Below are 14,211 nucleotides of genomic sequence, written 5' to 3'. Positions count from 1 at the left end.
CTAACGATATGGAATAGAAATCATTAACGTCCTCGATTCGATGGGATTCGCCGACAAGAAGTCACGCATGCCTCGAATCGATTGGTTCTACCTTATTTCTCCGCGCACACGTTTCCGCAATCACGTTTCTTTACCTTGAGCCGCCGGACGAGAAACGTGGGAACGATCACGTGACACGTAATCGCAACTCGTTGGTACTTGAAACTCTTATCAACGGGAATCGATTCTATTAACGCGATGAACGCGTCGAACCCGTTGCAACGAACACGTCTCGTCTAACCATCTGTCGAACCGTATTTGTTGCAGAGCAAGCGAACCACCTAAACCTGTTCAACAACCGGCAGCAGCCGAAGAAGAAGCGCAAGAGTCGAACGGCGTTCACCAATCAGCAGATCTTCGAGTTGGAGAAACGATTCCTGTACCAGAAGTACTTGAGCCCGGCCGACAGAGACGAGATCGCCACGCAGTTGGGTTTGAGCAACGCTCAGGTAATCACGTGGTTCCAGAACAGACGAGCGAAGTTGAAGAGGGACATGGAGGAACTGAAGAAGGACGTGCAGACGGTGAACCCGCTGTTGGTCGCGCAACATCACAAGACTTTCTTGGAGAACGTCCAGGATCTTGGGATCTTGAAGAAACGACCTCTGCCGAGCAGTATGGACGAGAAGTCGTAGGGAACGAGACGCCTCGATGCTCGTCGTTGAGGAAAAACCGCGATTTCTTGCAACTAGAGGCTCGCGAACGCAGCCGTCTGCCGAGAGTAATCAAGGAGGATAATCGATCGATCGTTGAAAGCGTTCCCTGTGTTTCTCTAACGCGACCTGTGGCAGGTTACGCAAAGGTCGAGTCGAACCTTCTTTTCTACGTGCTCCGACTCGATAGGGTTACGAGTAGGACTTTCGCAGTTCATTACCTGCTTGCTATGAGAGAGCTCGAGGAAAATACGGGCTCGATCGAGATTATCGTATAGATCGGCCGTGATCGTCGCGACAGCGTGTCTTTCGGGTGTATCGTAATCGATGCGTAGGGACGGAAGGACAAGGCATAGTACAAAGAAAGCGTCTTCTTCGGCAACGTATCGCGGAGAACGGACGAAGACGAAGCCGTTTTGGCGTGATTGTATAGGGTTGGAAGAAATGGAATTTGTTCGCGGAGATAAGGTCGACCGTGACGTTTCTTCGTCGAGAACATGTACAAAGACTGAGTAAAGTCTGCAAAAGTCTGCAACGGTCTAATAAGACGGATAATAGGCGTCGTTGGTGATCCGGTCCAAAACGATCGTGTCGACGTGTGAGGATGGGGACACCGAATGGATGATCCTTTCGGAGGTAGCGACGTATCGATCGCTGTAAAATGTTTTGTAAATTAAAGACTGCCAAATATTCACAGTTAAGCCCCGTCGATGAAACCGGACGAGGTTTTTCACGTTACAGTCGCGATCGGACCACCCTATTTTATCGGGTGTTTTACGTGGATTCTTATGGCAAAGCGTTAGAAGGGAAGCGCGTGAGCAAAGTGTAATCCACGTTATACGAAAGAGAGAAAAGTACGTATCCTGTAGGAAACGTCGAACGAATGTCAATGTTTCCTTTAGCGAATATCTAGGACGAACTGCTGCGACCGTTCTGCGGACACCTGTACCATATTGTATTTATTTGCGGAAAAGCGAAAGAAGATAACCGTGGTGAATAAAAAAAAAAAAAAAAGCCAAAAGTAAACCGGAGGAAGCATCGGCGATTTACGTAAGTTATTAAGTAATTATTATAGCGTATAAATTATAAAAGAGAGCCGTACAGATCGTGAAGTGCTCGTCGTTGTACATAAGCTATATATATTATATATATACATCGTTCATCCCTCTCCCCGCCCTCCTCCTCCGATAATATTACGCATAAACGAGATAGATTTGTCGAGCATGATTAGAATAAACGGAAAGGGAGACAACAGGACAAACGAATATAAATAAATAGATAAATAAATAAATGGAAAGAGATTTATAAACGATAGATGGGATACTGCAATATACCTGGTCAACAGTTTAATTAGTGAGCTTTATGATCGCGTAAGATGTAAATCCGTATCGCGCTTGATGGTCTGCGAGGTGATAGACGCGTGAAAGGGAAGCAGAGAGTGCGTGTGTGTGAACGGAATCTTAGTAGCGTGTATAGTGAGTCGAAATAAACGAAGACATTTAAAATAAAGGCGAGGAATAATTGTGTCCTGTTCCTGGTCCCATCGCCTCCCCCTTACCGATCCGATTCGCTCTCCGAATGGGATAGAAAACAGCGGAAGGGTAAGTCTTCCGAGGCGATACAGACCATCAGATGGACGATTTATTTCAACTCATTGTTCGCAAAACGAGACAATACGCAAAGCGACTACCAAGATAGACGATAGACGAAACGATCGAACAACTTTAGAAATCGTCTAGTGGGATTACGTTAGCTACAATTGCGAGTTACTGCTACAAGTTAATACGAGTACGCCGTAGAAAGTTTCGCAGAGACATTCGACGCTTTGAAAGGGCTACACGAGGATGAGAATTATTGTCCGGAAATAGCGCGATACACGCGGCCCTTCCGAGAATCTTTTTGATGTTATTCACAGGGTTTACTCGAAGCAGTAATTTATTAAGATGAAGTAAGTCATTTCGCGATCCGAATTCGTTCGCGGAAAGTCTGGTACTCGTCATAACCGAGCCAAACTCCGTTTACACGGAAACTTGCAAAATTCCAAAGCAAGTTATATGCATTAGATTATAATTCCAAACCTAAAGGCAATATCGCGACTTCGAAAAATAAACTTTTTCTACGAGATTCGTTGATTCCAAGCCATTTCGAATCAGTTGCGCGCTTTTACGTTCAAAGTTTATGTATGAAAAGTCACGTATCTCGTTTTCTCGTCAAAGATTCTGAAAACATTAATGAAACGCGGATGGATCGTGAAAACTGTCACGTTATCGAACACGATGCGTGAGAAGGTCGACAGCCGTGAACAAACGATCGAATTTTTAATACACAGTCTGGTTTTAATGGCGATTCGCATGTCGCGCCGTTAGCTTCTGCCTCGTAAATAGAAGAGCTAATCAGACATTGGCAACGGCTCTCTCTCTCTCTCTCTCTCTTTTCTCCCCTCTTTACCTCGATCGTCTCTTCCCCGTCTCTGCCCAAACAAGAGAGATATACGACAAGATACCCGAAGCGCGTATTACCGACCTACTTCCTGTTAGCGGAATATCTGATGCTAAACGGAACCATTTTATATCGAGTCTCGTTAATGAGCCCGTCATTAGCCTGTCGTCATTATCTCGATATAAAACACGCGTCGTTACCGCCGTCGTTGATCGATTAATCGAGGCTGAATCTAGGATGTCTATTAGAGGTGTGATTACTTGCGATGAGCATATACACGCTGATTACACGTTTCGCTTGGCTCGCCTCGTGTGCAACGACGATACCGCTTCGAGACGTTCTCCCCGCAATATAGACTTTCGCGATGCGGTTACGTAAAACGCGGCAAAAACTAGGAAAGCGAGAAGAATCGGTGAAAGAAGGAAAGGGCAAGGGAGAAGGAAAAGGCGAAGAAATCTGATTACTACTTTTCCAAGTATGCGCGTACGCGCTTTGACTCTGCTTGGAATAGAAGATTTATTTAGCGTTTGGAAAAGCTCGAGTCGTTTAAATTTTCCGCGAATTCACTGCGTATCCGGTCGTTGATAAGTGTCGATTATTTACTGACGTAGACGTTCGACTGGTCGATAAAAGACGACGATGGACGCGTAATCAAAGATGCTATTCGTTCGAACGGAACGACAGTGGTGATTCGATTTAGAAGGAGTCGCGCGCTGGTTCGAATGAAACGTGGCGTTGTCGGTTCGTAGCCGTCGCTGGTATCGACGAGTCCACGTATGAAGCAGTAAGCAAGGTAGCCCACACCGCCCTGTAATTCAAGCGCCGCAACATCCAAATAAAGAATTCATAATGGCGATGATGACCACCGCCAATTTTCTCGATATAGCCGATACACCAATAACTCAACCGATATCCAACCGGTACATCAACGTAATTTCGCTTATTGTCCGCGGGTCCGGCCGAAACGAGAATGACATCGTTGGAAAATAAAACGACGTTGAGCCGGCATTATCGAGCCGGATACACGCGTTATCGAACGGAGGACCGATAAGAAGAGCAAACAATCCTTCGCAGATAATTAATCGTGTCACGCGACCACCCCCGTTTATTTGCACCGTTGTGAAATTACCTTGCTTGTCCTTTCTCCTTTTACGATTTATTCACGCTTCCAGCTACGAGAACCGCGATGCAAATTGGTCCTTGAAAAGAGGCTTCGTCTTTCGTAGGGTTTTTCGTAAATTGGCGATCAGCGATTCAACGCTGAGATACGTTACAGTTTGTCCGACGATTCGTTTAATCTCTCAAGGACACGGGAACGGGTCTAACCTACTCAGAGATACGATGTTTTTATATTCATTTTCTTCGAATGGTCGATATAAATGTTCCAATTAGTATACCGCGACCGGTGGTATCGTAATGCGAAAATGGAGGCAGACGGACACAAACGGAGTCCAAATAACTCGGAAATCGGTGATCGGTACTTTGTTGAAAGCGATTGGCGCTTTTGCATAATCCTCGAAGCAAAGGGAATTCCTGCGGCACGGCCAGGGCAGAAGATCATTTCTCTGGCATTGACACGCCCACGTAATTCGGACTCATTTACTCGTTGACTCGCTTAACCTGCAGCCAGTCATGCGTCAGTCAGTCGTGGCCCCGCGCGCGGCAGATCCATAATTTCGACGTGATCCGCTTCAGCACGCGAGGAACGAGTTTCCCTCGGTCCACGATGTAATTAGACAGCGTGAATCTAGGCTGGACCCATCAACGGGCCTCGTTAATACGATATCCGCCGGATGGTCGCTCGTTGCGCGCCCAAATCTTTCCTTCCTCCTTCAGCCGCTTTCTTCTTCCACTTCTTCTTCTTCTTCATTTTCTTCTTCTTCTTCTTCTTCTTCTTCTTCTTCTTCTTCTTCCTCTTCTTCCCTCCTGCCCCCATCCTTCGTTGTCGTTTTCTCGGCCCTTCTTTTTTCCAGCCGTTTTTTAGATTCCCCGTAGACCGACTGCTCTGTGCTCGTGAAGGAACCCTCTCTACCTGCCGGGGTCTTTGATCTTCCTCCTCGCCAACGAGTTTCATTTACACGGAAGGTGGACTTTTTTTCGGGGCGAAACTAGCCACGCTAACGAGAACTCGCGAACTACGATTCGGTGGCCCCTTTTCGATCTACGCCTCCGTGATGGACGTGGACGAGGCTAACTGGCATACTAACGAAATCTTTGCGCTTTCAACGAGATAAGAACGCAGAATCCACGAGGGACCAACGTCGACGAAACCTCGCGTCAAACTCTATGAACGATCCCTTAACGCACACGGAAATTGGATTCTAGTAAATTCTCTACCCACTGAACGGGATAAGAGTCCAAATCTGTCAGAGTTTAACGAAGCAAGACTGGCCGTGAATGCTAACAACGTCTTTGTAATTCGAACAAGATAAAAAAGCTCGATCTACAAGAGCTACCGTATCCATATCTTTACGTACGCGCATCACGGAAACTAACATTTAATTAAATCTCTGTTCACCGAACTGTGCGAGAGTCTATCTCGTCTGATCTATCGTCTAGTCAGATCCGCGAGAGCTGAACGCTTTAAAAAACACGAAACTATCTCTATATTCGGTAGTCGGACGATCGAGCGACAAGTTTTTTCCTCTCCTGCGTAATACTACGGAATCGGGATCGAATACTACGGAATCGGGATCGAATACTACGGAATCGGCATAGACGTAACAGAAACGATGATTCGTCGTCGCGACGTCGTCGTCGTCGTCGTCTTCGTCCGTGGCGGCGACGGCGGCGGCGGCGGCGCGAACGGGACAGCTGATGAGCCGGTGTCCCCGAAGGCGATCGGCCGAGACCAATCAGCGTCCGTCCGTTCGTCCTCGCCCTAATGACACCTGCAGGCTAAAAAGCCATGATATTCAACAGTCCGGACACTAACAAACTCTTGGTATCGTGCGATCCACACGAAAATCAACGCACGACCGATTCACCGCGATCGCGTAACATCTCGTGTCTCGACAAAAATCGCGTAATTCGCTCTAGTATTATCGTTCTTGGAAGATGCTTAGAGCAGAGACATTTCTGAGAAAATTGCACGATCGTCGTGTAAAGTATCTGACGAGGATGTTCGAGGGATAAGAGGATCGTGTCGAAACCTTGAAGGTTTAAAGAATTGTACGATTAAAAGATGGATGACTCTGGGTTGTTTTTTTTTTTTTTTTCTTAATAATAGAAATACGGTCGATGAATTTTTCTAAATCAAAAGCCAGACGTTTATAATGCAATAGCGAAGAGGCAACGAGATAAACACGACAGATTACGTAACTCCTTCCGTGTTACGCGGCGAATAAGGAAGCAGGTGGAAGCTGCAGGACGTCGAAGCGACGTAAATGATAGCACGGTATCGGTCGCGCGCCGTTAACGGGTCCAACGATTTAATCGGTTGGCCAGTTTCGCCGGGTCAATCGTTTGGCCATGTTCGCTCGATTAATCATCGTTTGACAGTTAAATGAACGGTTGGCGGGAATTAGTCTCGATATTCGTACGGGGCTCTATTATAGGAGGTGGTCGACGGTGTTGTCCGCCTTGGAGATCGGCGTGCGCGCCAGTGTCGAAACGGGTCGCGTTTGTTTTCTAAGTCGCGAGTCGCCGCCGGTTAGTCATGTACCGTGCAATTTTCCGTGTATATGTCATTAATATCCTCTGTGCTCGTGCGGCGGTCGCTAGCAAATTAAACCATTTAATAAACGCGTTGGACACCGGTTCAGTCGGCTTCGATAGCCCATGAACGCCGCTAACTAGATCCGTCCGACGCGTCTATCGTTCGCCACGGTCGCCGTTAGCCGAACGATCCCGTGCGTATCGACGTTAGAAAACGTGTATCGGCCGATACTCGAAATCGTCGACAGTGCACGGTCGGAATAATAACAGGGAAAGCCGGTAGACTGGAATAATAAATGATAAAGTTGCCTAGCGGAAGTCTGACGTCGATTTCATTCGCCTGACAGCCTGTAAACGTCAAAATCAGACCCGTCAATCATCCGTTCTGATTACCCGTTCGATCATTCCCGGTAAACAGTCTGTCCGACGGAACGAGTCCTCGATGACCGCTAATTACGACGACGGTGGTATATCGGTATCGGCGTTAGACGCACCACATGTCCGTAAAATATACTCCGATCGAAATAATCTATTTTCCCCATTGTCCTCGATGTGGAGCGTACGATATAACGTATCGAAGAACGGACGAGGCGAATCAACGGCTACTTTTCCCTCGTGAGCTCCTAACCTATCGAACGGAAACGCATTAACTCATAAACGAACGAACGAATGGATTTTACTCGTTTCACTGCATAAACGCTCGAAGCGATACAACTTTGCGTTTCAAATGCTGTTAACCGACACCTCGTACTGGTATTCGACGAACGGAACGATCGTTAACACGTTTTATACTGCGCCGTTTTCGCTCGACTTTTCCATACGGATCGCATGTCCCGTCGATGGTTGGTGTAAAGCGGCGATCTTAAAATTAAACAATTTGTTTCGTGGTCGAAACGAAAAATAACGCGTTACGTACGAAACCAGTTCACTTGTCTCGAGACCGACGGTATATAACGCGTGTCGATTCGGACGAAATCAATTTGCAATACGAAGAGCAAAGATTTAATTCTTCATTCGCTGCTTATTTATACATATATACGCGCTTTTCGTTCGACGTTAGAACTCAATCATCGACTTTTCGTAGGAATTTGATAAATTTACAATTTTCGTCCGTTTAAAGGATAACGTCCTTGAGTATGTTTCCGCGATCCCATGATTTTCATATATAACGTCGTGTTTGAGTTTCTTTGTTAGAAATTCTACCCTTCAGTGGTCGATGGCCTTACGCTATTGCATCGAAACCGCAAAGATATATCAACATCCTCGAGTTTGCTCGTTTTGGAGCGAAAGCAATTAACCAAGTCATAGACAATCACATCAATCACCGGTGGAATCATCGTCGCAACGACCTAAACTAGTCCTAGGAGGATACCTAGGAGGCAGGAAAGTTGCACAGGATCGATGTACAGGTCGTTTCACGCGGCGAGGATACGCGCGTATAGAATGATCAGGGATCACGATGACGTCAGGTTGACGGAACGGAACGGGTACCGGATAGGTTAATGGTAAGGAGGCCCAGGACCAGGCGGCAGGGTCTGCCAGCGGCTCGGCTGCTGATTACAGACCTCTGGATCCCCTACACTCTCGCTCTCACCTCGGTTATTGTACCAAGCGAGGCCGGGACATCACTATAGATCACCGGCCGGCCGGCAGTTTGTCCGATCAGCGCGGCCAGAAGTGTTGCAACTCGTAAGCGTGGAGGTGGTCCCGGGCATTCCAGTTTCCAGAGAAATTTATCGGTGGCGTTTCGCGGCCTCCTCCTGATGCGACTCTTTCTTCGTCCTCGATCCTCCCGCCTCTTGAGACTCGCCTAGCCGTCTTCCGTTCGTTCTCTCGCAGGAAGAAGGGTCGAGGTCATCGTCGACGCGAGGGAACGTGAATATTTCGATGTAATTGGATCGGGCGCGATAGAACGGAAACGTACGATCGTACGTCCTGGGTTCTGCGCTATTTAACGGAAGATACAGGCTGTCCAAGGTACGAGCGATCGAAAGGTCGACGAACGTCGGCTGAATCGTAGAAAATGTCATAATCTACGACAGTTGGAAAGTAGAAGCACCGTTGGTCGGGGCCGGTTAACCCAGAGATTTAGGTTCGTCGACGTCTATAGTAGGTTCGGCCGCGGCAGCGTCTACTAGGTGCATAGCGTGGCGTGTGTGTCGGCGCAGGCAGATTAGAGGCCGCGGGATAATTAAGTAGCGCGTTCGACTAACGCCCAGGCTACAACGGTCTGCAGAACGATATCCGATATTCGTGCCATGGATTTCCCTCGAAGAGATTTTGCCGTTCTTTACCTTCGGCTCTATCGGATTCCGATATCTCGAAGCGTAGCTGGTGATATTTCGAACGGTCGGCCCAATTAGCGCTGAAAAATGATACCTAATGACCGATGCTTCGTTTCAATGCCAAGAGTACGTGTACATGCGACGCCATTTTCAACCCCTTCCTTTTTACCTTTCTCGTACGATAAACGGATTAAAGAGGAAACGTTGGAAGAAGACAGGTGTCCGACTAACGCGAGAAACAATTACGTCGTACGATTTAATCGTCGGAGAAGAGGAAGAGAGGACGCGAGTGCGAAGTAGAATTGTACGGAGATTCGGGGCTGGAATCGGTGGACGATTGCGAGGAGACGAAAGCCGGCCATGGGTTCGGACACAGAGAATTCCACGGATCCCGGGAACACGGCATCACAGCACACGGGGGTTCGGATTATTAGTGAGCGGGTAGTCGTAGAAGGTGTGATTCTGACGTGTCGGACGCCTCTTCTCCGCAGGTGAGAGACCACGAGACCAGAGAACAGAGAACAGAGAAGGGACCGGAGAAAGACGGAACCTGCTGATCGGACGGAGAAACGAGAAATCACCGCGGTGAAGAAGAACCTCTTCGTGAGGAGAGCGCGGCAGAGAGAGAGAGAGAGAGATGGCGACATCGAAATCGTAGCGATGGAACAGGCCAGCACTCGGAGCACGAGCAACCGAGAAGCGAGAAAGAACGATACGCGGCACGGCGAGAGGCAGAGGAAGGTAGGGTGGAAGGAACGGAAGGGGGTGCAGGAGGATGACCGGGGTGGGAGAAGATCAAACGAGCCGACAAGCCACGGGGTGGTCTCTACCCGCGCTCCTTTACCGCTGCTCTCTTCCTTCTCTTCGCCTCTGCCTACCAGCCTCCACCTTCTCCTTCGTCCTTCTTCCACCGTCGCTTTCACCGTCTTTCTCCTTCTTCGTTCCCTTCGTTTCTCCTCGGACGCCGTCGTCCGCTCCTTCTCTCGCTCCTTCTCTCCTGTCCCTCGCCTCTATATTATTCATATTTCCACGCTCGTGTTCGGCCGGCTATGTGGTTCGACGATCATCCACACGCTCTTTTCTTCTCCGTGTGCGCGTCGGGCCGCGCGTGTAACGCCTGGGACATGCAATCTCCGCGGGGTCCGCGAGAGATACGCCGACCGGCCGGCAACATTGTGTCGAGAGGCGGAGTGGTCCTTCTGCTTAACTTTTGCACGGTGTTACACGTTGCCGTGGAAATTCGCGAGTGCGCGAAGGGGATAGCCAGACGGAGAAACGTTCGATCACAGAGAGCCGCTCGATGGTCAATCGGTCAGTCGATTCCGAGCTTATTCGCGACGCAGACCCGTCGTCACAGTCCAACGACGACGAATGGACCGATTTATCGCATCGGAATTTCGCGTCTCGAGAGAAAAGATGGGGCTTCTTTCAACGGAGGAGTACGACGAGTCCTCGAGAACTGGTATACTCGAAGGTTACGAGGATTATCCACAATGTCGAAATGTATGTACATTTGCGAAAGAGAAGCACCGCATGGACCCACACCGATGGTCGCATTAATAAATTCGCAGCAAATCACTGCGAGGGTGAGGATTGCGAAGCGAACGGGGCGATTTTAGTTGCAAATCGCCGAGCGCCGCGAGACCCGACAAAGGCTCCATCAAAAGGACCGCTTTTCTTCCCCTCTTTCTCCCTCTTCCTTCGTCGACTCCTTCCACCTCTCTCTCTCTCTCTCTCTCTCTCTTCCTCTTACAACCTGTTTTCTTCTTCTTCTTCGCCTTCTTCTTCGCTTCTTCATCCTCTTCATCGTCTTCCTCTTCTTCTTTACCCTTTCCCTTCTATCGTCCTCGTCCTCGGTATCGTGCGTTCTCTTTCTCGAGGTGTTGGTCTCTCGGTGCTCTACGTCCAGCCTCCTTGCCGACTTACCATACGCTACACGGCGAAGACACTGGTCGTTTCTCGATTTCACCCCAAGTGCCTCTCGAGTTTCTCCACACCTTCGTTATTATCATACAAACATCGACGACCCGATGCCGGAAAAGCTGCGGTCTCCCGACCGCAACATTATCCACGCTAATCGTTCCGAGCGAAACCGTTTCTTCGCCTCTCGACGCCCCGGAAACGCCTCGACTTGAACGAAGATTCTCCAAGGTTCGATTTACCTTCGACTTGGCAATAATAGATTTGAAATAATCTGCGCGAGCAGCTCGTTAATCATACGAGAACGTATTACGAATGCTTCCACCTATTACCAGTTTTTGGTTGTTCGTGATTTATCGCCGTCGATGTAGATATCCGGCAGCTTACCGACGCAACACGCGTCCTACAAAATATTTCCTGCCATAACGGCGTGAAAAGAAGCGGATAGACGGCGAAAGAGAAAGAGCTTCTCATCACCGGGCAATAAGGCAATAGGGACAGACAGGTACCGGTGTCGAAGGGACTAGCGATCGTCTCGAAATCCTGTGAAAAGGCAGACTCGGTCTTTTGCGGTAAAAGAACAGACCAGGTGCTGTAAGAAATTAGTGGTGGCAGCGTGTACCGCCCGGCCAGGCCGTCCAGGCCCCTAATAACCTCGCGCCGGATGGTATCGACGATGCTGGTCCACACCGTGTGCACCCCCCACCCTCGACGAATGGCCGGACACCCCTCTGTTGCATTACCCTCGGCATCTATAGCTCAATTTGCCGACACCTCGCTAAGTATAGGTTGGGTGGGTGGTCCTTCCTGGGACCACGAGGCCCACGAGAGGAAGAGGAGCGAACCCGACCCACGGAACCACGACAGACAGAGGATTAAAGAGGGTGAGAGGTAGTGAAATGGGGGAAGAAAGAGTTTACGTCGTATATCTCGATGAACCATGTGCAACGCACGGGCGAGATCGGCACGGTCGCGTTCGCGCCACCCACCGGACTCGTGGATTTATTTGACGCCAGATGACCCGTGCAATCCATTTGGGTGGTTCCGTTTTCAGGGACATAGTCGGGGTCTGGGTTTCGACGCGCGATCGAACGGGCTTGATCGCGAATTTTACACGGTTTCAAAGCGGATTTCCATTGTCGTTTTTCATTCACCGCGATTTCGAGTCGGATGTACGAAGGCCTTGGGTGTGACTGGAGCGAAGGTTATTTTAAGAATCGACGCTTCGTGTATCGAAAGCAAACGTAACTCGTCCGCCGCGTCGTTTATCGTGCGGACAAGCGAGGCTTCTTTGCACGAAACACAATTATTGCTGTTAAGAAGAACTCGTTCGAAGGGGAACGTAAACTGGAAATTCCTCGTCAGTCGGTCTGCCATTAACATCCGAACACCTTTATGGCTACCGATAATTCGCTCTGATATCGTTGGAGGATCGAGATAACAACGACTCGGCCAATTATTCTATATCCGACGATAATTTTATCACGGCTATCGATATAAATTTAAATATGATACAAATAACCTCTACTTTGGACGATTAATTACTGGAACAGGTATCGCGTAACAAATTGAATCGACCAAACAGAAATTACCACATGCAAAGCACGCTAATACGTGCCGTAATTACGGTCACAATTATCGGTGAACGAGTTACGTACTTTCTAAATCATTGGTCTCGTGCCACGAGTCGCTTTCTAGACCAAGAAGCGAGCAACCGGTCATAGATCGGATCGCGGATCGCGGCTGTTATCCGCCCGTAGCAACTAATTGAAATACGACCGCGATGAATATTTGTCGTTCATTACGATTATTGCGCGGCGATGTGCCCGAACGGTGATTCAGCCTATCCGGTAAACCCTGGCCTACCATCAAACATTTCTTCCACGAACGACCATAGTTCAAAATTAGAGCGTGCGTGCCATCGGATCTGCGAACGCAGCAACGTCTATCGTTTTGCGAGCGGCGAATCGTAAACGGTTGGTCGCCTTTCGGCGCGAAAGCTCGTTCGTTTGTTTGTCGTTGTCGTTAACCGTTGCGTCAAAGTTGCAGGAATTTGATTCACGGCTGGAAATCGGTAGAAATGCAACGTACGCGTATACCGTATAGAAAATCTTAGGCGCGTTACGTGCATCTCCGAACAGCCTGGTCGTTCGTCGAAGAACGAACGATCGTGAAAAAATCTGCGAATGAAACGTTGGAAACAGGAGACACGTGGATAACGGGCAACGTCGTGAACTCTAAGCAACAACTAAGGCACGGAAATAGGAAGCAGCTAATACGAAGCTAGCCGATTGGATGGTTTCGAAGGAATTTAAAACACTTGTTACACTTGCGGAGGCAGCGGATCGAAGTGCTTAAACGTTTGGGTGTTCTTTTCGCGGGAACGGTAGACGGGAGCGCCAGGAATGCGCTCGAGGACGAATCACAAAGTTGCATGACGCGGGCAAATGAATCAGGGAGAGCGCAGGTCGACGCGGGAGGGTGCACCCTTCTTGTTCTCTGATTTTATTTCCGTTCGCGAATATCGTATAATTAATTCGTGGTTACAATGTCGTCGACCGTGTTACACGGCCTTGGTCGAGGTGGAATTCGAGCTACGCGAGAATCTTCATTGTCCACCAGTGGATGAAGAAAAGAAACTACTTACTGCTTAGACAAGGATTCTTTATTACGGAACGGTACGTGGATGTTCGATATAACGAGCATGTAAGGGACTGTTGCTCCAATTAGTCGTCGATACGGGCATAGATATCGGCGATCTTCGTCGAAAGAGCCATCGATCGGTCGCGATCGAACCGATAATCAACAACTGGATTCGTTGATGGCTGAAATTTCGCGACGACGCGATATAGCGACTGGAATTTGAAAAACGCGAAGCGAATGGTTGTAATGGGATGTAACGAACGGGCAACTGTACGCGATGGTTTTAATTTTGCGATGTAACGCGACGCAACGTCCGAATGACATTGTCGGATCGAAGGAAACGTTCGTGTAATTTTAACGGTCGTTGGCGCGAGAAGAGACAAGATTCTTCGATTTGAATCTCTCGTTGAGAGAAAGATTAATCGACGTCGGACGGAAGCTGTATCGCGTTTCAATGGCGTCGTAATTGATCAGAAAAAGGTATTGTTACGCGTTTCTAATTCGTGTAGCGGTCGATGGGCTTGTAAAACGTGTAAAATCAACGTAATCCAACTGGTAATCGATCGAACGCGGCG

General features: G+C 48.6%; 1 protein-coding gene across 1 annotated transcript in view; it reads left to right on the top strand.

Moving 5' to 3' along the window:
* Positions 1–2,197, top strand: part of LOC139987890 (uncharacterized) — a 45,137-nt gene extending 42,940 nt beyond the window's left edge. Inside the window, exon 2 of the mRNA XM_072004677.1 lies at positions 307–2,197. Within this exon, the coding sequence (XP_071860778.1) occupies positions 307–674 (368 nt within the window). The 3' untranslated portion in view covers positions 675–2,197. The remainder of the gene's footprint in view (positions 1–306) is intronic.
* The last annotated feature ends 12,014 nt before the right edge of the window (positions 2,198–14,211 follow it).

The sequence above is a fragment of the Bombus fervidus genome, chromosome 6 (genome assembly GCF_041682495.2).
Source record: "Bombus fervidus isolate BK054 chromosome 6, iyBomFerv1, whole genome shotgun sequence".
NCBI lineage: Eukaryota > Metazoa > Arthropoda > Insecta > Hymenoptera > Apidae > Bombus > Bombus fervidus.
Note: the sequence above shows the minus strand (reverse complement) of the source record. Positions and strands in the feature narration are given on the sequence as shown.